Raw genomic sequence first — 24675 nt, 5'->3', positions numbered from 1 at the left:
GTCAAGAATCATGACATCTGGAGAAAAGCTGAATGCATTATTTCTTGGTGAGAGTGTTATACAATAAGATTTGACTGACATTTTATGAAATCTGAGATGCTATTCAATCAGCTGATTTAATTAAAACAAGATATCCATTTCTGTACAATGCCTGTGCATGATCTATTTTACGCCTTTCAAACATACAAGTATATAATGTAAAAGGGTATTAGATTGGCTTGTCATTCTATTTGCAGATACCTCAAATCAGCTATGCATCTACAGCTCCAGAACTGAGTGATAACACCAGATATGACTATTTCTCTCGAGTGGTCCCACCGGACTCCTACCAAGCACAGGCCATGGTTGACATTGTGACGGCCCTCGGGTGGAACTATGTCTCAACGTTGGCTTCTGAAGGGAACTATGGAGAGAGTGGTGTGGAGGCATTCACCCAGATCTCCAGAGAAATCGGTGAGTGTATGTTTATCAGGTTTTGTATTTATAGCTGCCGGGTTACAGACAATTGCTGAGCTCTGCCTAGGTCTACGCATGGACTCAACTGGAGGGGTTTATGGATGATTTTGCAGCTCATGCATCTGCCAAGGTGACAGTTCTGGCTGTAATTTAAGGAGAGTTCCTGAGACGCAAAAAATGTATGTCTTTTGCCCCTTTTGGAAAGGGGGAGCTCCTTGATGAGTTAGGGGCAAAAAGCAACCACCAGATGAATTACAGCCAGGTTTGAGGAGGTGCAATAGATTTAGCTTAGGAAAATTATGGTCCGATGAGACCTCATTTTCCGTGTTTCAGCACTGATAAATCTAGGGATTTTAATTTTGATGAATTTGAAAAACAACCAAAAAATCTGTGAAGTACAAAGACATTCCCTTGTTGTTTTTCCTTCAGGATGTAATGTGCTATATAAATACAGGCATTATTATGAGAAGTATATTTAAGTCTCTTTGATCTTTTTTTTTTTCTTCCTTCACACTACCATAGTTATTTCTGGCCTGAAAAAGAGGCTGTTTCTCAGGAGTGATAGGTTTTGGACACCAAGGAATAAGATGATGAGTAGCAGGTTGTTTGATAGAAGGCAGAATTGTTCTTTCACTAAATGCAGTGTTAAATGACACAAAATAATAGCCTTAAAAATATATATAATATTGCAAACAGCCTTCCTGTCCTTCTTCAGAAAGCCTGGGTTAATCTACTGGATTTGACGTGCAGGGCATGTACATACAAACTCTAGTTCTTTGAAGTAAGCTGGGTGAGAAAATTTGATAATTTCTTCCATTTTCAATAGCTGCATGCAAATATAGAGATGACATCTATCCAGGAAAGTGCATGTGTGTTTCAGGTACTTATGTTTGAACCATAAAGGTTACTGATTACTTGCAACAATTTGGCAGTTAAACAAAAACCACAGGAATTCATGCCATTAAGGAACCGGTGTAAGTAATATTCTCGATGGGTTAACTAATAAATATTCTGTTTCTCGCTTGTAATCAATGCTGTCAGATCCTAGGTGACTTCATGGGAGGCCAAGGCTGACTACAATATAATGGTTTGATCTGGATTTACCAAAGGCATGAGTAATTCTTCCACAGCTTGTATCTAAAAGAGATGCTTTATCTATTGTATCAAATACAGCTGCAAATAGACTGGTTGCCCCAGACATTCACTGAGTAGTTCATTGGCTGAAAATTACTTTTTCTTGAAGCCACCTGTAGCCCAGCTAGTTCTGCTGAGTTCTAAAAGCAAACAAATAAAATGAAGTGCTCAGGACTTTTTTACCATTTCCTGTCTCCAGAAATATGAGAGTTCTTCAGATGGGTGCAAGAACAGCAGGGATTTCATTATAATCGCAATGACTTGTGTTTGTGTCAGTTGGATCTTGACTGATTCTAGAATAAGGAAATACCACTGTCATCTGATAAATAATTAATCTTAATATGATTAATTAAATACATATTATTAATAGGATTGTGAATCCAAAGCAGTTAAAATCACAAATTGGTGTCCTAAACATTACAAGACCTGTGTAATACCAAGGAGCATCTAAAGTGGTGATTTGTGGTTTGATTTATTTATTTTTTTTTAATTTTTATTCCCCTCCCCCTTATGACATGTTCTCTATGAGGGCACTTGGTTTTGTCAACCTCTGTGCTCATAGCAGCTTACTAACTCTTGTAGGTACTAGGGACTCAAATAATTCTGAAGAAGGAAAGAAGAGGAGAGGCAGGAGAGACAATTCATTTTTCGTTCCTAGAAAAATGTTGCAGCAAATAATCAGGTGAATCATATGTAACCACAGGGACATGACTGATAGCCAGTACAGAATTGTCAAGAACGAATAGTATCAAAGCCATCTAATAATTTTCTTTGACAGGATAACAGCTTTATAGCTGGAGAAGAAGCACTTGATGTCATGTCTTTTGAATTTTGTAGTGTTATCTCAACTGTCGCACACAGTATTCTCCTGAGCAAATTTGGGAATTGTGATCTAGGTGAAAATATCATAGTCTGGATGCAGACCTATGTAGAAAATTTTTCCCAGAGAGTAATTAGCAACGGTTTCTGTTTAAAAGGAAGAGCGTGTTGTCTGATATCTATGTTGGATCAGGTACTAGCCAATATTTTGAAGTTTAGTCCAGATAGACTTGGAATGAAGGATATGTTTGTAAAATTTGGAGGTGACTTTAAGCTGGACTTGTGTAAGGACTAAGAGTGTACTGGAAGGGATTCTTAGAGTCCAAAACTGAAGATAAAACATGGCATGCAATTTAAAAGACAAATGCAAGGCATTGTCCTTCAGCAAGAAGGATCTGGCCAATGGTGAATACAGAAAGACTGGTCAGAAAATACTATTTCAAAAAATGATCTGAGCATGACAGTAAATTATAACCTGCTTGTGTTCCTTATGTTTTACTGGAACATGCAGATGAACATACCATCTGTAAAATAATTTGTGTAATCCCCCGATGTGCCTGCCAGTTATGAAACCTCATTTTGACCCAGTACAGGTTTTGACCCTCGCTGCACAAAGGTGAGAGGCTCCACACGCAAGGACAAAGACAATCACAAATCTTTAAAACATGGTCTGCGAGGAGCAACTGAGCAAGGTGCTTAGTTAGTCTGAAGACAAGTTGACTAAGAAGGGAAGGTGATGGAAAATGATGTTTTTGAATAGACAAATGGCTTTTTGAACAAGGACCACTTGTTCATCCAAATGCATATACAAACAGAAGTAGTGGAATTAATCTCTAGCATGATTCTGTGTAGATTTGGAGAAAGCTCCTCTCAGTGGTTAAGATGTTAAAGCATTAGACCAGCTTGCTTGGGGACATTTTGGAGCCTCCATTCCTGAGGATCTAGGAGAATGCATTAGGCAAACACCTGCCCAGAAATTATATAAGTGTACTTAGTTCTTCCTTGGGGCTGGGATGTGGATCAGATGATTTCTTAATGTCCCTTCCAGCCTGATTCTATTATCCACTGTCCTCAGACTTTTTGCCTGAATCATAGGGCTGGAAATACTTTTAAAATGGAAAGTCTGAATAGCATCTAATTATGAGGTCTGAGACTATAGAGTCTAGGTAGGTTTATAAAAATCTTCACGTTGTAAAAGACTGCACACAAACCAGCAAAACTTAACAGGTCCATGTTAAAATACTGTGTGTTAAGAGAACCTGATCAGGACATTGCTCCCCTTGTGCTGCTGGCATACAAATGTGTAGGACAGCTCAGCTCCTTTCTGAGTACTTTACATCCTATTTAAGATAAGTAACCAACAACTGGAACCAAAATAAATGTTAAGATAAGCACAATGGAAAGCAATAAATTTGAGGAAAGGATGTGAAAGAAATTGTTATACTCATTTCTGAAAAATGTTCAGTGAGTGAGAGGATGTGTGAGAGCAGTTTTGAAAATAAAAATAGGAAAGCTTGGTTCTGGGGATTTTTTGTTTGTTTCTTTAAAATTTCCTCCAGTCAGTTAAGAAAGGGGTAGGGTTTAAAATATTTTCAAAATAGAGATGAAGTTGATGTACTTATAATTTCAGGTACTTATTTGTCATGAACTTGACTCTTTGCCTCCGATTTCTGGTTTGGTTTGTCCTCTGTTCAACTTCTATTTCTTCATCAGTAAGAGAAGCAGAAAGGAAGGAACAGGCTCCCAAATGAAATGTGGAATACTGAAAAGGTCAAAGATGTGCCACCCTGACATGTCATGGAATATAATACATATCAAAATCTGCTCTTATTTTAATGACAAAGATCCTGTCTGGGACAAAGCATAGCTGGAAATTAAATGTTTTACATGACAATGATTGTAAGGAGAATAGGGAATAGTACTTGGAATAACATATTCTTCCATGCATTATTGTTTGAAGACAACGATTAAATTTAGAGAATTTTCTGCTCCCATTACAACATTAATCAATGATATAACTATAATAATTTTGGCATCATGATCAAATCTTATTGGTATATTGACCAAGTAAATGAGTATACACAATGATTATGTGTTTAATCATTAAACTGAGAGAAACTTGACTTACTGAGAGAAACTAAAAAGAGGAAAAGAAGGAAGCACATTTTACCAAGTTCTCATTGAACTGTCATGCTGAATATTGCCCTTTTATTTACTTCACTGTCAATGATGTTTGACAAAATAAATGTTGGAAAGTCTCTAATCTTACTTTCTTTTAATGGTTCATTCCCCTTGCTTTTAGATACCAAATGAATTTACCATCAGAGAGAAAATCATGGGACCCTTTTCACTTTTTTACAGAAAACAAAAAAATCTAGTTCAGAAAAATATCTTTGAGGTCACAATACTTGTTTCATTAGTGCAATGTTTATACTGGAAAGTGTAACAAATCCGCAAATAATATATGAAATGCTACACAACAGATTTTATCCCCAGTAGTGGTAAATGAAAAATTGACACAAGCACTGATGGGTACTGGCAGTGAAATGTTTATGAAAGTATCAGAGGAGGAGATAAAAATGGTAAAGGCAGGGAATTTTAGCTGACCATTAAGAATAGGTGAGGAACTTCATCACTGCTTGCCCCTTTTTGCTTGTAAGTCAGTTTTGCATGTCTTGCCAGAGGTGTTAAGAGGACAGCAAAAAGGATTTAGGACCAGATCTTTGACTGAGCCAAAATGACATAACTTTGAAGTAGCTTTACCTCAGAAGAGAACAGTGTACTTACTATCAGTGTGCACCATTGAATGCTTGTTTTCAGGAACAGAGTTTTGTAGTTTCACCTCCTCCCTTTATCCTGGGAGTTGCCATTAATAGCATTTTTCTGAGAAGGGACTGCAGTTCCTTCATAATATTTTACCATTATAGTCACATTGATAACTATGTATCTAATTATAATGAAGACATATACTGAATGAAAGCTACAGTAGCTTTATTTAAATTGTTTCAGACTTCAACATAGCTAGGTATATGTTGTTTAGATACAGAATGGTTTCTGGCATTTCTTTGTCATAGTTCTTAAGTCATCTTTGTTGTCAGTTTTTTTTGTGTTTCAACAGTTGTGTGTTTTATCTCTGCTTTTCTCCAAATTATTGGACTATTTCATAGCTTTCATATCTTTTGGACATCTAAATCTTTCAATGGATAGAGTGAAAGTTTAGCAGGATGTGGGGAGGAAGGGCTGAGCAGTAAAATAAAACTTAAGGGTCTGCAGCCTTTCCATTTAAAACATTTATTTATAATTTAGAAATAAATAAAATAGATTGGTGTTAAGATTAATTCAATTCACGTTTCCTGCAGTAATCTTTGTATACCCTTGGTATAAAACTAAAGCTTTTTATATCTTATTAAGTAAGCTGATGATATACTTTCTTTTTTTGCCCCCCCCCTTGACAATGTTATTTTATAGAAGATTAAAAAATCTTGCAACATGAAGACTGAAGAAATGCAATACATGAAATGTAACCTTTTTCCCAGAGATATTTCCGCTTTAAAGACCAGTTTCAAGCTTAACAAATTAATTTTCACAACTAATAATATTCTAACATGCCCTCACAAAGGAGAAACTGTTTAATTAAATTTTGTTTTTCTTTTATATTTATGCAGCTGAACTTTATTGATAACGCTGTATTTCAAGCTGCAAGCTGTAATTAATAATAACACTGTATAATTGGCTACAGGAGCTTCAAAGTAATGTTTGAAAAATTACAAAATCAGATGGTAGGTGTATTAATATTGCAAACGCTTGAAAATTGTACCAGCAGTTTTTAAAATTTGTACCAATTAATACCTGATAAAGAACAGTGTAATTTTTAGGGATTTATAATGAAGGGCCATTTTAATTTCTCTCGGTGGAGCTAGTCAATATAGTATTCCTCAGCTTTAATTATGTGTTTTTTTTCTCTGTAGTTTTAGGGAGCTATCTCGGAGCACTAAGCATACTTTCCTGGTATGCTCTCTGACCCTTTAGTGGTTGTTGAAAGAGGGACTTTAATAGCTCTTGAGGGGTTTCTTCTTCAGTCAGTTAGTTGGTGCACTTTTTAAACCTCCTGTAGAAAGCTCACTAGCTACAGTGGAGGGAGGGAAAAAAAGGCAGAAAGCTTCTGTAGAACTTTGTACCTGCCCCAAAGAGTACGTACCCTGCAATGGGTTGCGTTGACAAAAGTTACAAAGCCAACCTTGCCTCCTTAACCAGTGCAGATTCACTGACAAGCTTGAAAGAGTTGCATTCTGTTAAGATTACTTACTCTTGTGGCTCATTGAAGCAATAAGATTCCACAAAGGGGTATTTTTAAGGTACTAGGACAAAAAATGTCAGAAACAGTTACAAAGAAGCCTAAGTAATTTACAAACAATATAATTTTTTCATGGATTTTTTAAGCAATGTTTTCACATCTTTGAAACCATCATTATAATTTAATACTTACGGAGAAAACTAAGTAGCTATGAGAGTTGACAAAAGGAGTTCTAGGGAGGCTTTAGTCTAGAGATAGGGATAGATATCATCACTTTGCTACAAGGGGTATGCTTGTATGCTAAACACTTCAACTTGTTCCCGTATTTGTACAAATTATTTTTATTTCACAGGAGGCAATTTGCAGTTTGATTCTGGAAAGAAGTCCTGGGCAAGAAATAGGGACTTCTGCATGTGCTTGAAACTGATAGTAGTCAGTGAATACTTCCCTGAATCTCATGGGGTTTAGCAAAGGATGAAGTGAACAGGAAAATCCCTGAGGCTACCAACAAGGCTTGGAGTAGGAAAACCTTGTGCTGCCTTCTTTTGCCCACTAATATTTATTGTCTCATGCCAGCTGGGGTGTGAACTGTGGTGAGGATTGAGTTTGTTAGCTATTTTTATATGGTACAGTTACCAAATTGCTGCAATAATTAATCTCTTCAGAGTCTGAATCTGGTTTCATTTTGCTTATAGCCGGTTCTTGGAGAGCTGAAACAAGCTCAGAGCAAGGACCAATATGTTCCCTCAGTAATATCTACTGGGGTGAATTTAGAACATTTAGAAAACTCTCAAAAATAAATGTTAAAAGCTCATTATAATATGGAGGACCTCTGCACCTTTATGCGTATACTTGCATATTTAATTTATTCCTATAGGTACTAAAGAAGTTATTGGACTATCTTTTTTTCTTTTTACTTCACGTGAATACCAAGATATTGGCTGTGAGCACAAATATAAAGAATATTAAAAATTGCCAGGAAACAAGGATGTATTTTGGCAGTGCTTAGTGCAATGGATTTTTTGTAGAACCTTTTAACTTAGTCATGATATCTAGTTCAAAAATTTTAAATGTAAAAATGTAAATAAAATTATAAATGGGTTGATGCTACTTTTAAGAAAGCAATCTTACCAGATTAAAAGCACACTTTTGTTGAAATACAGTGTGTGGTATTCATAATGAATATGCATTTTCATGAAGTGTTTTTTTAAATGTGGAGCTCTTTGCAGTGGTGGTTGGGGATTAGTTTCAGTGTCTATGAACTGAAGTCAGTAGTTTAAGGGAAACAACTTCAAATAAGATGTAAAGTGTACTTTTTAATATTAGATGTAAATAAGCATTTAAGAATACTGAGAGTTACTGGTATATTTATTTGAGGTTTAAATCATTAAAAGAAAACTTTTAAAAGGAAGTTCACTACAAAATGTTGGGCCAAATTTAGAAATCACTGCTTAAACTGTAGTTTATGCTATGCTTGAGACTTCAATGATTATAAAGGTGCTTTATGGACATGTAATCTATTATTCATATTTCTGAAACAAAAGGTAGGATAAACATATAGGTATTAATGTACCAGCAGATCATTGTGATGACAGAAGTGAAATTTCTCAAGTGCTGCTGTTCTGTGTATTGGTATGTAGTACTATTGAGCCTGTAGCTTCTCTTAGATTCTGTGACTCTCTTCTGCTAGTAGGTGTCCCAGAACAATTAATTCACACATAACAAAAAACCTTCTGTGAAGCAAACTTAGGAAATGTCTGAATCAAAATGTAGCCATTCTAGTAGCTTATGACCAAATTTCACACAATCCCAGTAACAGGAAGTGGATTTAACAGAATTAATCCCAGTGGATATTATTTTTGTAAGTGAAAGTATTTGTAAAGGGGATACTAGAAGGGAAAAACATCAAGGGCATGCAATACGTTTTGCAGTCTAAATAAAGCTGCCCATGTCTGGGTTCTGCATTATGATTTTACTGTGGTGCAAGACAGAGGAGAATGATGGGAACTGCTTTGACAGCTTATTTTCCATGTTGGTTGTGCTTAAAGTCTTTAAAAATAATAATAATATATAAATCTGTCAATAATAACACCCCAAACTTCACAGCTTCTGCAGTGATTGAGATTTTTTTCCTCCTTTATCAAGACTAAAAGCTCCTTTATCCTTTATCTTTTTTTGATAAACTTCTCTTATTGCCACTTTTGCAGAAAGCTTGTTTTCATGACAGATTCAGTACAGCACCTTTTGTACTGCACCTTATGTGTGAGTCCAACTTGAATCAGGGATTGAATATGTAGACCACAGCATAGCTTTGATCAGAGTCTGTGTGGGTGAACTTTTCCAACATAACATTTAATGGTTTTGCTTTACCATCATGCACAGACTTTTGTAAGGAAAGCCTATATTTAAGGACACTATCTGAGCAAAAGTGACAGCAAGGAGCATGGTGACATGGGTTTGGGCTGTATTTTTGTTAACAGGTTAAAGGGTTCACAGTTTTTGAATTGTTGGTTGTTCTTCACTCGTCTAGACTCAGTAGTCTCATTCACATTAAGAAGTTGCACTTGGTAAAGAGAAGTTCCTGGCTCTTCAGTTTGCTGAGAAAATTGCATTTTTCTGTCTGTATGTCTTTTTGTTTTGAAATGGTTTCTAGTAGTTTTAAATGCTTAGCATTTTTGCGGCTTTGCTTTCTACCTGGAGAACTGTCCTCTTAAAAATCATGTGTGAGAAATGCCTTATGATAGAATATGAGCAATATGCTCTCAGTATCAGCTCTTTCATGATCTGTGGCTGCAGTTTAAACAAGGAAGCACTGGAACTGTCAGATTGAGTCAGACACTGCCAGTCAATATCTTATATCCAGCAGCGTCCTCAATTACATGGAAGAGAAGCATACCAAAATCTTACTTAACGGTCACTAGCAGAATTGCGTATCCAAGAATCATTCTGTAACCCTAGGTATTTAGTGGTGGATGCTTTGATTTCCCGAAGCATGAAAATTTATATCCATTGTAATTTCTTCTTGTTATCATTTTAACCTCTTTCATTGAATGTCCTCTTGTTTTGGTGTTATGACAGCTTGGGAAGGCTAAGGTCTGTTTGACATATCTTGTCAGATTTAATTTCAAAGACAACAACAAGGGCTTCTTCAAGTGCAGCAGTAGGAAGAGGATAACTAGGGAAAATGTGGGCCCGCTGCTGAATGAGGTGGGTGCCCTGGTGACGAAGGATACAGAGAAGGCACAGTTACTGAATGCCTTTGCTTCAGTCTTTACTGCCAAGGCTCACCCTCAGGAATTCCAGACCCTGGAGGCAAGAGAGAAAGTCTGGAGAAAGGAAGAATTTCCCTTGATTGAGGATATTAGGTTAGAGTTCATTTAGGCAAACCTGACACCCACAAATCCATATGCCCTGATGGGATACACTCCTGAGTGCTGAGAGAGCTGGCAGATGTTATTGCTAAGCCACTTTCCATCATCTTTGAAAGGTCATGGAGAACATGAGAGGTGCCTGAGAGCTGGAGAAAGGCCTATGACATTCTAGTCCTCAAAAAGGGCAAGAAAGACCGCTTGGGACACTACAGGCCAGTCAGCTTCACCCTCATCCCTGGAAAGGTGATGGAACAGCTCATCCTGGAGGTCATCTTGAAGCATGTGGAGGAGAAGAAGGTCATCAGGAGTAGTCAACATGGATTCACCAAAGGGAAATCATGCCTGACTATAGATGAATGAAGGCAGTGGGTTGATTAGCATTGATGATATACAGCTGTGGCCTTGTCTTGACCGCAGTGGGTTGATTGACATGAATGATGTCCAGCTGTAGCTCGTTCCCACTAAGTAGTTAAATAGCCCTGAGGGTTGTAAGAGAGGGGGTTGGATAGAGGAGGAGCAGTGTGGTCTGACCTCTGGAGGAAGAGCACAGACAGTAGAATCTGACCAATGGTAAAAGCCTTATTGCAGCCTCCTAGTTTGTTTGTGCTGCAACAATTGGTACCCTGTGTGAGGCTGACTGAGTTGGAGTCTGAGTACAACACCTGACCAACCTGATAGCCTTTTATGATGGAATGACTGGCTGGGTAGGCAAGGGGAGAGCAGTGGATGTTGCCTACCTTGACCTCAGCAAGGCTTTTTCATACTGTCTCCCATAACCTCCTCACAGGTAAGCTCAGGCAGCGTGGGTTAGATGAGTGGGCAGCGCGGTGGGCTGAGAACTGGCTGAACGGCAGAGCTCAGAGGTTGTGATCAGCAGCCCAGGGACCAGCTGGAGGCCTGGAGATGGTGTTCCCCAGGGGTCAGTGCTGGGTCCAGTCCTGCCCAACCTTTCCCTCGGTGCCCTGGATGAGGGGACAGAGGCACCCTCAGCAGTTTGCTGGTGATACAGAACCGGGAGGAGCGGCTGGTCCCCCAGGAGGCCGCGCTGCCCTTCAGCCAGGCCTGGACAGGCCGGAGAGCTGGGTGGAGAGGGACCTGATGGAGTTCAACAAAGGCAAGTGTGGGGTCCTGCGCCTGTAACCCCAGCACCAGCACAGGCCAGGGGTGACCTGCTGGGGGGCAGCTCTGCGGGGAAGGGACTGGGAGTGCTGGTGGGCGGCCAGTTGCCCATGGGCCAGCGGTGTGCCCTGGTGGCCAGGAAGGCCAGTGGGATCCCGGGGGGCATGGGGAGGATCGTGGCCAGCAGGTCGAGGGAGGTGATCCTGCCCCTCTGCCCTGCCCTGGTGGGGCCACATCTGGAGCGCTGTGTCCAGTGCTGGGCTCCCCAGTTCAAGGGAGACAGGGAACTACTGGAGAGGGCCCAGCGGAGGCTACAGGGATGGTGGGGGGGATGGAGCATCTCCCCTGTGAGGGAAGGCTGAGGGAGCTGGGCCTGTGTAGCCTGGGGAAGAGACGGCTGAGGGGGGATCTTGTCAATGAATGTAAATATCTCAGGGTTGAGTGTCAGGAGGATGGGGCCAGGCTCTTTTCAGTGCTGCCCAGTGACAGGGCAAGGGGCACCGGGCACAAACTGCCACACAAGAAGTTCCACCTGAATGTGAGGAAAAAGTTCTTTACCTTGAGGGTGACAGATCACTGGGACAGGCTGCCAGAGAGGCTGTGGAGTCTCCTTCTCTGGAGACTTTCAAAGCCCACCTGGACGTGTCTCTGTGCAGCCTGCTCTGGGTGAAGCTGCTTTAGCAGGGGGTTGGACTAGGTGATCTCCAGAGGTCCCTTCCAACACTAACCATTCTATGATCCTGCGAATGGGATGCAGGAGAATGCAGTTAAGCTCCTTCATAACGTGCTTTCCTACTTACCTAACTCGATTAGAAGATATGAAGTAATTGCAGTTTAATAGTTTTTGTTGTCGATGTCTGTATCCCTTATTACATTTATATCTCTGTTAAGCTGTGTAGCCATGACTGAACGCTCCAAGTAAAGCCTTACTGTTGATCTATGTGGTGTCATTGTAATGTAATTTTTATTCTCAGTCCCATTTTTTATAGATCCTGGCAAATTGTAAGATTTTTCTGTTGGCTGCTGGGTATCAAGCAAATTATTTCCAAAAGCTATTGGTTGTGACTGTTAAGGTATATTAACAAATGGCTACAGTTGATTTAGAACTTGATGTGCCTGAACAATTCCAGGTATTCCTGCGCTCCCTTGCATTTGTCGATAGTCAATATTTTTTCCATGATAGCCTTGTTTGTTTAGTCTTGTGAATACTGTTTCCTCTTCCTCCCTTTGCTTACTTCAAATAATTGTATACTGTCTTCAAATTTTCCAATCTTTCTGCTCAATATTCTCTTTTTTTGAAGAGCATTGTGTTATATAAACCAAGTTTTAGCAGGCAGCTAGAGCAGATGTTTGTTAGCCTTTTCCAGTGCTGAATTTTTAGTGTTTCTACTCATTGGTTTTGATCCTTAGCGGTCCCTTCCCTCTTCCCAACCCCCAGTTTCTGCCTACTGCTCCCAAGTTCCTAAAATCTTTCTTCTAAAACCTTCAAACTCTGTTATGAACTTTAATATTCTGTGTGCAAGGCTGATACATTGGTTTTGGTAGTAACTGTTACTTTCTGTATAAGTACTGATACTAACAGGATGCAGAAAGATTTGAACTTACCTTATAAATGTGTCTTGTATAACTGTATGGCCCTCCTGAATGCATTTATTCTTCAGGGTGCTTTAAATTCATGCATTTCCCTGTTACGCAGGATCATACTGTGTTACTGAGCCAGCAGTGCTGGTAGTTTGAGGGTGAAGGTTAGTAACTTGCAACATCCACCAAGCTGAATTCTTGTTATCATCCATTGAAGCCACTTACTCAGTCACATAGAAAGCCCATATAACAGGGAACTAAAGTCTTTCAAGTACCAGGTTAGCCCTACATGAAACTTGGAATTTCGCTTTCTTTAGAACTTTTGACAACTGACAGTTATGTTATGAATTGAGATAGAGGGAAATTGCATTACATTTTTGTACAAACTTACGTATTACAGTTCAGCTGAAACATGTTTTATTCAGATTTCAGTATAATTTTATTTTTTAAAATCTGTAAAATGAAACAGAAAAATGAGTGTTTCATCTGATGGCTTTGCAATTATGTCTGCTGATATTTAAATTTAAAAGAAAAAAAAAAAAAACCTGAAACTTTGTTTTCAAGATTTTAATCAATTTTTTGCTAAATGGTAATATCAGGAAAAATAATCATAAAGATTAATGCTACCCAAGAATCACCTTTATTTCCATACTTAGGACAAATTCTGTTAATAAATAGCTTATGTATGTGATACATGATCTAGTTTTCTGGGCAGATCTAGAAAGTTGTTAAAGCAGAGGGTGGTTTATTTTTGATTCTCTGAAGAGGAAGCAAAGCAAGAAAATAACTATTCATCATTTTGCACGCTTACGTAACATGATATGTGACTTTATGCACATTACATTATGTACTGCACTGTGACATATATGACTATATCCTCATAGGATATACACATTGTCAAGTCTTAGTCTCTTAAGGCATCATGGCAGATGTTCTCATTTTATTTGTGACTTTCCCTACTTGTTCTAATCTTTCCTCCTTCCCACCCCCAATACAGAAGTATCCAGGACCTACATGAGAAACAACAGCTTGCAGTTGTCACTGACTGCTATTTTTAATATGCTATGCTAATACAAGGCAGGAGCTTTGCTCAGCTGCATCATGTAGAAGAGCTGAATGAGTTGAATATTACAATGCTGACAGTGTTCTTGCAAGGCTGCAAGCTAAGAATGTCTGATTGGAAATGTCAAAGTGACATTCTTATCTTAGGTTTTTTTATTTTCTTTTGTTGAAGGGCAGGGGGCCATATTGTGCTCTGAGTTACAGTAAGCGCACATTTGCTGTTAAACTTGCAGTGAGGTAGGTAGCTTAGCAGTTACAGCTTGCTCTCGGATGCTTGCATGAGTCTGCATACGTTCAGAGTGGGATAACGCTTGCAGTCACCTAGAAGTAATTTCTTCAATTCCGCTACCTAATGAACTGTCCACAGAGCTCCAAAGAATTCTATTCAATGACTAGAGTATTAAAAAAACTTACTATTACTCATTCCAGAAAAAAATAGGCATATGTGTATGCTTCACTAATAGTTGGAAAGACTCCTACATTGAATTTTTTCTGTTAGAAATGCATGATTTTTATGCAAACTTAAAGCTGTGATACCACCACTTTCAAATGGGATGGCATAAATATGCATATTGTGAAACCTTACAGATTATCACTGGAATAGGTTGGTCAGAGCAGTTGTGGCTGCCCCATCCCTGGAAGTGTTCAAGGCCAGGCTGGATGGGGCTTGGAGCAGCCTGGTCTAGTGGGAGGTGTCCCTGTCTGTGGCAGGGGGGTTGGAACTAGGTGATCTTTAAGGTTCCTTCCAACCCAAACCATTCTGTGATTATAAAAAAAAACACTTTTTTTTTTTCTTTTACTAGAAAACAAACTGTTTCTTAAGTCAAAACTCTGTCCTCTCAAGGACTTTCTATGATGGGAAGTGTTGCTTGTTTCTCTACTTTTTAGCACTTTTCAATACAGAATGATTAAGTTTTTTTCATCACTTTTTAGAAGAAACTGAATTAGAATACATTGTTTTAAATGCTGAAATTCTAACAAAAATGTCAGTCTCTTTAACATTGTTAATTAAACCAAGCTACTTTGACTAGACAATTAATTAAGAATGAGTTACAAACTAATACCCTTGAGTAGCAGAGGTGTCATGCATCATGCAGATAAATCCCTGTGTGCTTCTGTGGCTGTATGCATCCAGAAAACTTCCTGCTATGTGCATACTAAGCGTACTATACAATAGTGTACAGATATGCAGAGTAGCCTTCATAAGTCAGCTTCTCCTTTAGCTGTTTGCCAAAATGCTGTGATTTGCCGTAGAGGAACAAAACTTCAAAACCCCTGCAAATACAAGAAAAAGGCAGATGTAGATTTTGAAATTGAAAACGGAGTCCATTGAAGTGCACGCACCTATGGAATTTGTAAACATTTTGAGAGGGAAAGGCTAAGAAAAACAAAACTATCCCAACATCTCAATGATTCCTACAAGCTTTTATGCTGGTAACATTTAATTACCATTAAATGATCCGCAGCATTTGCAGGATGTCATTTATCCCACGAATGTAAATGCTCTCCAAATTAAGAACAACCACATCTGTTTTCAGGAATACTAAGTCAAGAACTCATTTCTGTCAAAAATGTCTGAATTAAATTTGCAGTGAAGTTGTTTATTTTTGTAGGCATTCTTATTTTCCTCTTTATTTGTTTTCTTTTATTTTTGGGATGTGTGTGTGTTTGTATTTATCTTCTGTGTGGCCTACTCCCTGTAAAACAGCATGCACATCCCAGGACATCTAAGAGAGTCTATAATCTTTGAAAGAATACAGCTGCCCATAGAGGCAGCTTTCCTAGAAAGGCCTCAGTAGGATGAGAGAAAATGTTGTTGTGCAGTCCCAGGAAAGAAATAACCTCAATTTTTTTAAAGTTTTTGCTGAAGTTTTGGCATAAGAAAGCAGGCTTTCATGGTAGAACGAGAGGTTGTATAACTCAACAGACCCTGCCCAGGTCTCCAGTGCTGTCCCTGCTGCATATAATAACTTTTTAGAATTTCCCATGGATGACAGGAAAAAAGGACAAATCTGCAAACGAGAGACCTTATTTACTACTATGTTCAGATACTACCCAGAAGAGGGCAGTACTTTTATGTACACGCTAGCAGGTGTATTGTAATGTATTTTGCTAGCATATTGGATTTGCTGTGAGATGCATTACAACATTTGCTAAGGCCAGTAAATTGAGTGATACGATTAGAAGTATTTTACCCAACATGTTAATGCACTTAATGAAGTGCAGATAATCGCACTGCTCAATTTATAAGAATTGTCAAACCTCATAATTACTTCCATTATATTGTAGTATTTTATGGATTAAATCCTTTCAGAGCTTATTCAGGAGGTAGAAATATTATTTCATTTCAGTTAAATTATTTTCATTGGTTAATGTTAGGGATTTTTTCCAGAATCATTTGGTTTGTAATGTGTAATGTCCCTTTCACAAACCCGAGATGTTGAAGCCAACCTGAAGATATTCTTCCTGTTGCTAAAACGTATACAAAATGTAATTTTGTTAAAATTTTTTCTTCCCTTTAAGTGCCAAGAATTTGGTTTAAAACTAAAAAAAGTAATCTACAGAATGGTATTGGTGGCACTAGTTTTTACAGACTTAGTTATGGACCTCTTATTAAAGTTAATGGGCATTTTGTGATTAAATCCCTTCATTTTTTTGATATATTATCAGATGTACATGAGTTAGCAGTGATGTCTGTACAGAGGCTTTTAAAATCATGGGACTCTGAAGATTATTTTCTTCCAATGTGGACATTGGTAGAGTCTGAGCACAGTGGTGGGGCGTGTGTGTGCGTATGAAGATTTCAGATGATGGCAAGTGTTCAATTCAGATGCAGAATGACTTCCCAATTAGAAAGTATTGATAATGGTCAGGGTTTTACAGTAATGCCCATGAGATTATAAGATTCATTAACTAAGGTCAGTTTAACTGGAGTTGTCTTAGCTGTCTGTCTTTCTGTGATAAACTGTTACAAAGGAGACAGTTTTCTGAAAGAAGGACATTTGGATGTGTTCAGGAAATGTCTTCGTGGTGGAATGGCATCAATTCCCATATGTGCACTTGCCACAGGCATCACAAGCTTGTGACAAGCCCCTCTGGGCTACCTGCACCTCAGGTCCCTCTCAAGAGGAGCTGTGAAAGGCATTCAGAGACTTCTGTGGTGGGTAGAGCGCTGCCTTCTGTTTTCTTGTAAATAACTATTTTTGGCCATTTGTTATTTCAGTTGTTATACAGGCATTGAAAAACTTGTACAAGAGAGAGATTATCTACAGGTTTAAAAGGTGAAATACGTAGTTTCTAAATACTTTTTTCCCCTAGTTCTATTACAGAGAGTGTACACAGAAAAAAAAAAAAACAAAACACCAGGGAAAATGAAAAATCAAAGAAAGGGAAGAAAGAACATAAAGGGGAAAAATGCTAAGTGGATTTCTTCTGTTATCTATCAGACTTTGGTTTACATTGAATACAGCCACTGTAGGTTTATGAAAGCCAGGTCCTGATTCATGGACCTGGTCTTCTATGACAAGATGACCTGTCTAGTGGATGAGGGAAAGGCTGTGGATGTTGTCTGCCTGGACCTTGGTAAAGCCTTTGACACTATTTCCCACAGCATTCTCCTGGAGAAACTGGCTGCTCATGGCTTGGATGAGTGTAGGCTTCATGGGGTAAATAACTGGCCAAATGGCTGGTCCCAGAGAGTGGTGGTGAATGGAGTTACATCCAGTTGGTGGCCAGTCACAAGTGCTGTTCCCCAGGGCTCAGTGTTGGGGCCAGCCCTGTTTAATGCCTTTATCAATGATTTGGGCGAGGGGATCAAGTGCATCCTCAATGAGTTTGCAGATGACACCAAGTTGGGCAGGAGTGTTGATCTGCTTGAGGATAGGAAGGCTCTGCAGAGGGATCTGGGCAGGCTGCGTCCATGGGTGGAGGCCAAGTGTATGAGATTCGACAAGGCTCAGTGCTGGATCCTGCACTTGGGTCACAGCAACCCCACACAGCGCTACAGGCTTGGGGAAGAGTGGCTGGAAAGCTGCCCGGCAGAAAAGAACCTGGGGGTGTCCATCAACAGCCGGCTGAACATGAGCCAGCAGTGTGCCCAGGTGGCCCAGAAGGCCAACAGCATCCAGGTTTGTATCAGAGATAGTGTGGCCAGCAGGACCAAGGAAGTGATTGTCCCCCTGTACTGGGCACTGGTGAGGCTGCACTTCAAACCCTGTGTTCAGCTCTGGGCCCCTCACTGCAAGAGGGACACAGAGGGGCTGCAGCGTGTCCAGAGAAAGGCAATGAAGCTTGTGAAGGGTCTGGAGCATGAGTCTTACAAAGAGCACCTGAAAGAACTCGGGTTGTTTTGTCTGGAGAGGGGGAGACTCGGGGGAACCTTACTGCTACCTGAAAGGAGATTGTAGACAGGTGGGGGTAGGTCTGTTCCAGATAACTAGTGACAGGACAAGAGGAAACAGCCTCAAGTTGTGCCAGGGGAGGTCTAGATTGGATATTAGGAAACATTTCTTCACTGAAAGGGTGGTGAATCCCATGAACAGGCTGCCCAGGGAGGTGGTGGAATCACCATCCCTGGAAGTGTTTAAAAAACGTGTAGATGTGGTGCTTGGGGGTGTGGTTTAGTGGTCGATTTGGCAGTGCTGGATTAATGGTTGGACTTGATAGTCTTAAAGGTCTTTTTCAGCCTATATGATTTTATGTTTGTATTATTATGTTCCGCTTAATAAAGTACTTAACAAAATATAGTCATCTTAGGGAGAAAGGCAGTGCAATATTCTGCTGAACCAGGGAAGTAAGCCCCTGAATTTTTCTCAGTTTGATTTAATTTATTCATGGAAAGGAAAACAAAAGAAGTTTCAAGAACGAACCTTGATCAGCTTCTAAAAGAGACAATTCAGCGTGTTTGCTTGAGACGGCATGGGATCTGACTGAGAAACTCGGATGATGTCTTTGCATGTTGTGCTGTTCTTAGGCTTTGCTCAGGGTCTGGGGACGCAATGGTTGTGCATGCTCCAAGCTTGAGAGCTGAGATTGGCTTCCATGTGCCCCATCAGATCACCTTTTCTTGCTCAAGCTGTATTCAACTTTCAGATGATATTCTGATTTATGACTCTGTGATTTTATTCCATCTTAAATAGATTTATTCAAATGAAATCGCACGTCTTTAGTAAATGTTCCTTTTGGTGATGAACAAAATCCTCATGCTCTAGTTCACTCTGTCTTAACAGAAATTAAATATATCCAAAAATACTGTTTTTTCATTCTGGTTATGAGAGATAATTTTCAAATACAGCTAAGAATGCAGACCTAGCTTGGAGAGTGTATTCTATACTTAGTCACTTTTTCAATTAGAAGTTTCCTATTGAAACAATTGTAGTTTTGTTGACCATAGGGCAGATCAGATTTCATCTCAGTGACTGCTTTTGTGGACTTTTGGTTAATTAACTAAAGAATCAGAACGTAGACAATAAATAGGTTTATGTAATACCAAATATTCACCTCTGCAGGTGAGCTCAAATCTTATTTATTGGTGCAAAAAAGCTTTTTTTGCCTCCAAACTTCCTGTCAGGAGGGGTTCCAATATTACAGGATCTTCACAATTCACCATTTTAGCAATCTATGCTATGTACTGTTGAGAGCATGGTGAGAGTGTTTACACAGCTCTGTTACTTTTGCTTACCCAACATTATTAATTCTTCACTTCTACAGGCACTGAATTTCCCATCGTTTTAATTTATTCATTTCCATGGATGTGAATAAATAGATTTGCGACAGTGAAGGAATACAAAAAAGATTGGTGCCACCAACAACCAGCACGATGAGATACCAAGATTAGCCTCAGCCTTTCCCTGATTAATTTGCTTGAGCAGCTTCTTATTCTTACTGAAATTATTGTTCACTGCTCACCAAATGGAAAAGAAAGCAATCATTCCATTGCAGAGCCTGCGTGAGGGGATAGGGGATAAGAACCTATAATTTCTGTATTAAAATAATCCTAATACTACTGAACCTTTCTCTGAAGTCCCATAGAACAACAAAAATGCTAAAATGGCATATATTCAGCTACATTTTGCATTTAATCTAAGTTCATTATAAAAATAAATAACAGGTTTAACTACTTGATTTTTGATTGCTGGCATCTAACAAGGGGACCACAGTTATCAAAGTAAAAGACAAGTGAAAGTTTTGGAAGGCAGAAACAAAGCTGCTATTTGTTCCTCCATGGCAGATTTATGAAGAGAAAGCAAGTAAAGGCATTTTGTGGACTTGCACTATTTTCATAGCTTAAGCTAGTTGCCAGAGGTGTTTGTTGCAATGTAAGTTACTTTTCATATAACTTTAGATGCAACATTCTGTGCTACTTTCTCCAAAAACTGAGTCGTTCCTGCTTTTTAGGGTTTTTGATTAATTGTGTTGAGTTGCTGAACTTAAGATGTGTATGCATACATATTTGTGGTGGCAGTAAGGAGTGGAATGGTGCTTGTATGAAAGCAGAGACAGGGATCATAGCTGATGGGAAAGTACTGGGTGAAATGAAAGCATTACAGATGCTATATGCTACCACAAACCCTTTGTGGTGGGAAAAAGCCCATTAATTTCTCGTATACTCGCCCATGACAGTCTTTCAGAGCAAGAATGGTGAAAAAATAGTAAAACAAGAATTGCAGTTTATTGATGATAAAGAGGAATTAAAGATGAAGAATAGAGAAATAAGTCTGTAGTATAAGATGCCGTGAGCTGTATCCCCTCCATCCTGTCAGAGCCCCAGATGGTTTTCCAGCTGTCATTTTTTCCCAGGCAACTTAACTGTTAGAGACCTGAATTCATTTCTTCGAATGCTCCTGCTGGAGGCTTCTGGCACTAAGCATGCCACTCCCTCAAGTCTACTGAGGTCCTCCGAGAAGCCTGAAACGCTGGCTGTGATCATGAGGCTTGTTTACTTAATCTGATGCCACGGTCATCATGGCCATCTCACTCTTGCACTAGAGTACAGGGTCACTCTCACACCAGTGGATGGTGATTTTTGGAGATTTAGGAATGCCCCTCCCAGACTAGCTGCAGCCAGAGCTTGCCTGGCTGCTAGGGTACTGTCACCTGTAGGGCTTTTGGGTGCGACTGAGTCACATGCACACTCAGAGAAAGTGCAAAAATAAAAATTGTTTGGGGAAATTAGTTCAAGTGGTGCCTATAAATTTGGGATCTCTAAGGTTGAGAATATCAGGTAGAGAGTTTGAGGTCCCCATTCTCGGACACAGAGAAAAACAGTATTTGTAAATTCAGAGACTTATTTGGCAGAAAATAAAATACAAGAACATGAATGTACAAACTTACTTGTCTTATTATAGATTTCTTTAAAAAATAGTTGCTGTTAAACCAGGATTTCTACTATGAACAGAGGATCATACCTGTAGTCCTTTGTTAATTTAATAGCTCTTAGTTTCATCGAATAGGGGTTATATTCCCAGGAGTTCCTGTGACAAATGAGTCCCTCAGAATCTGGAAGATCATCCGATTACAATTAAAAGAAACTTATGGCAGAGACAAATAACTAAAGATAGAAGTCTGTGAGAGCATCAGGAAAAGCGAAAGAGGGTGAGGTCTGTGTGAGAGCGAGCACTTTGCTTTCTCGTAATGTGTAAAGTAAGGCGAATTACACCTGTCCTTAATTTTTATAGTGAATGGAATCAAGGTCCTTGGTGTTGGGTTTGGACCTGTTTACTTTCCTTCCTTTCTCCCCCCCCTTTTCTTCCATTTCTCTCTTTTGCTATGAACAAACTTTGTACTATATGAAAAACTGACACTAATCCTAATGCATTGTTTTTAGATTTACATATGCTAACAAAAAGGATTTCTGTTCTCTGCTGCAGAAGGAGAGAGGTGTAACAGGAGAACAAGATCTTCCTCTGCATTTCTCTGTTGACTGCCTAAACTCTCTGGAGAGTCAATTTTGGTGGACTGAGAAGTCCCCTTTTGGGCTCAGACATTTAAAATTTCAGTCAGGCTGAGCCTAGCTTAATCATCTCATTAGCAGGATTGTATTCCATCCCATGTGTAGTCTGTGCCAATAGAAGAACTCTTGTAGGAAAGAAATAATGGAGTTTTGATCAATCCTTTATTTAATACTATGAAATGCAGACACCATTTCATTTAAGGGAAGGGACAGCAAATGCCCGAGTTTTTCTTAGAAGAGAGGTCAGTGAAATTTAATTATGATTAATGTAATTATCCAGAATTAGCAAAACATCAGAGCCTTAATGCAGCTGAATGGGGTCTAATCAAAGGTTCGGATAACTCAGGTCTCTGTGTCTGGCAAAGATATTTTGCAGAAAAAAACCCTAAGGAGCAGGGTGTATGCGTAAAGTGATTCACCAGGATTTCCTAGACTGTGGAGTGTAGCTGGACCATTTCATTTAATAGCCGTTTGATCAATCTGTGTTCCCTGAATTTATTCAATTTTTGTAGAAGCCTGAAAGCAGATAAAAGGCTTTGGGATTTTCTAAACTGCAGATACCTCTGGTTCTAAAAATTAAAGAAACAAGAACTTCTGTGAGCAGGGGCATGATGTAGTCTTGTTAACTACGGCTTAGTATTTCATGGTTGAATTGGTTGAGAACTTTGATTAAAGTTTTATCTGTTGCTGGGGCATTTGAAATGACTCCGTCCTGTGTGGATGCTATGGTGTCTAGCAAAAGCTGAGATCAGTCTTTCCCTCAGTGAGATCACTAACTGCATCTCTTGTCTCTAATCAGCCTTGTGCTTTCACAAAAGGTGAATGTACTTAATAAATTTTTGGACTTCTATCTCTCTGTCAAATTTTGCAAAACTGCAAAAGCTGGTAGACCTCATGCAATATGCTAGAAAAGGGCTACATCCATCCACACAGAATATGATACTATGATTACATAAATTTACGAAACAAAAAATAAAAATCTCTGGAATGTGCACAGCATGCCAATAATGTGGTCAAAACTTGATTTGGAGTGTTAATTGAATGGCCTTTTATTTACCCCCCTGAAATTAAAGCTGTTGTAGTAAATACTGGGTTTTTCCCCCCTCTTAGAAAGTAATTATTGGAGATAAAAAGGGGGAAAAAAAAAAATCTCTTTCCAAAATTCTTCCCCTCCCCAAAGAAAAAATTAAAGGAATCAAATGGAAGATTTTATTTATCAATTACTTATACATAGTTTATAAGATGCTTAAAACTATCAGCACCTACATCTTTCATGCATGGCAATATTTACCTTCCCTATAGTATTTGTGGCATTCAGAATTCAGTGTGGCATACTGTAAATATCACAGTAACTGTAAGTACTGTGTGTGGTAAATGTCAAGATTTTAATTGCCCCTACTAAGCCATAGGCTTCTTACTACTTGTTTGGAAGAAGCATGTAATGAGCATCTCCCCAGGAAATTATGTGGTGAAGGGATTCATCAACATAGTTTACCTGATGCTGCTCTATGAATTAAGTTGTTAGTAAGTAGCTTTTGGATGTAAAAAAAAAGAACCTGAGAAAAAGAAAGAGAGAAATGTGTTCTGCAATAGCGTCCCTCCTGCATACACAGAAATTTAATATCACCACAGTTAAATAAATTGTCAGTGCCATAATGTACTTTTTACCTAGATACTGCCTAACCTTTACAGGGTGTAAATAAAGAGGCCATTGTCAAAGACTGCAGCTGGAAACAAATACTAAAGGAATTTAACTCCTTGCACTATTCTCAGCTGTTTTAAGAGTGTTTTCTTCAACTGTGAACAGAATTTAGTTCTTTCTATGCAGGTCCGGCTTGGTCCCTCACAGTTCTGGCATGTGTGGACATTTTTTACAAAGATTCAGGTAGTCCAAGGTCTGCCTGAGGAACAGGCCAGTTTCTACTAGGAGAGGCAAAAGGTCTCAGTGATGTGCTAAGCACAAACTTCCACGGCAGTTCTGCCACAGTAGTTATTAATGGCCAAGGTGCATCCATTGTGGAGGTGGGCTTGAGCTGAAGTTTCTGCAGGTTCAGTGCTATCTTGTTCCTCTGATACCACACATTTAAAGAGAAAATACTCTTCTACCTGTGTCCTTTTTGCAGCACCCCTTTCTTACCTTTCCTTAATTGTCCAGCACCAGGGAGAGAAATGGTTTTTCTCTGGACCAATCTTGTTTTATGCAAAGATTTACCAAGGGGCTAACGGTGGTTTAACAGTCTTCTCCTTCACATCAGCCTGAGATGTGCTGCCTGGTGTTCTTGCATTAGCAGCTCACAAGTATGTGTCCTTTGCCTCAGCTTCTCCAAAGCAAGATAGAAACTGAAGTATTGGGCTGTGGTCCATGAGTGTTTTTATGTGGTGTTTATTCCTTGCTGTAACACAACACAGGGAGAAAGAGCTGGATCTTCTCCCTCAAGGGCATTTCTCTCCCTGCTGCTACCTTCCAGTTCTATGAATAGAGAGACGCAGGATAGCACTGGATATAAAAAAGCCAGACCTGAATCCTAGCAGAAAGATGCCCTAGGATGCAAATTTGCAATTCAACTGCTGAAAAAAATTTCTCTGTAAGATCTCAACCCCTGTCAGTGGGTTTTAGGTGTTCATCCCAGGGGCAAGATTGCACTGCATGCCTTTCACTGTCTTCTATTGCATTATGCAAATTGCAGTAATGCTTTGCTGTTATTACTTTGTCTTGCTGTTTTTTGGAAAGTGTTTGAAGATAAGCCTTAAACTTTTGGGTGTTATTGAATGGGGGCCTGAAGTGATGTTCAGTGGAACTATTGCCAGACTGTTTGCTGTCACTGGGAATGGACTAATCTGGTTCCATCTAATCCCATGTTCCTGTGCACCCGAGCGTAGCGTCCCCT

The 24675-nt window shown here is 39.3% G+C and overlaps 1 protein-coding gene across 3 annotated transcripts in view; it reads left to right on the top strand.

Annotated features, from left to right (window-relative positions):
- The window catches only part of GRM8 (glutamate metabotropic receptor 8), a 359395-nt gene that overhangs the window by 69641 nt on the left and 265079 nt on the right, over nucleotides 1–24675 (top strand). For all 3 annotated transcript variants that reach the window (XM_040596730.1, XM_040596729.1, XM_040596731.1), the window contains one exon: nucleotides 237–453. In XM_040596730.1, the coding sequence (XP_040452664.1) occupies nucleotides 237–453 (217 nt within the window). The remainder of the gene's footprint in view (nucleotides 1–236; nucleotides 454–24675) is intronic.

This window comes from Falco naumanni, chromosome 5, assembly GCF_017639655.2.
Source record: "Falco naumanni isolate bFalNau1 chromosome 5, bFalNau1.pat, whole genome shotgun sequence".
Classification (NCBI taxonomy): Eukaryota; Metazoa; Chordata; class Aves; order Falconiformes; family Falconidae; genus Falco; species Falco naumanni.
This window is presented reverse-complemented; position numbering and strand designations above follow the sequence as displayed.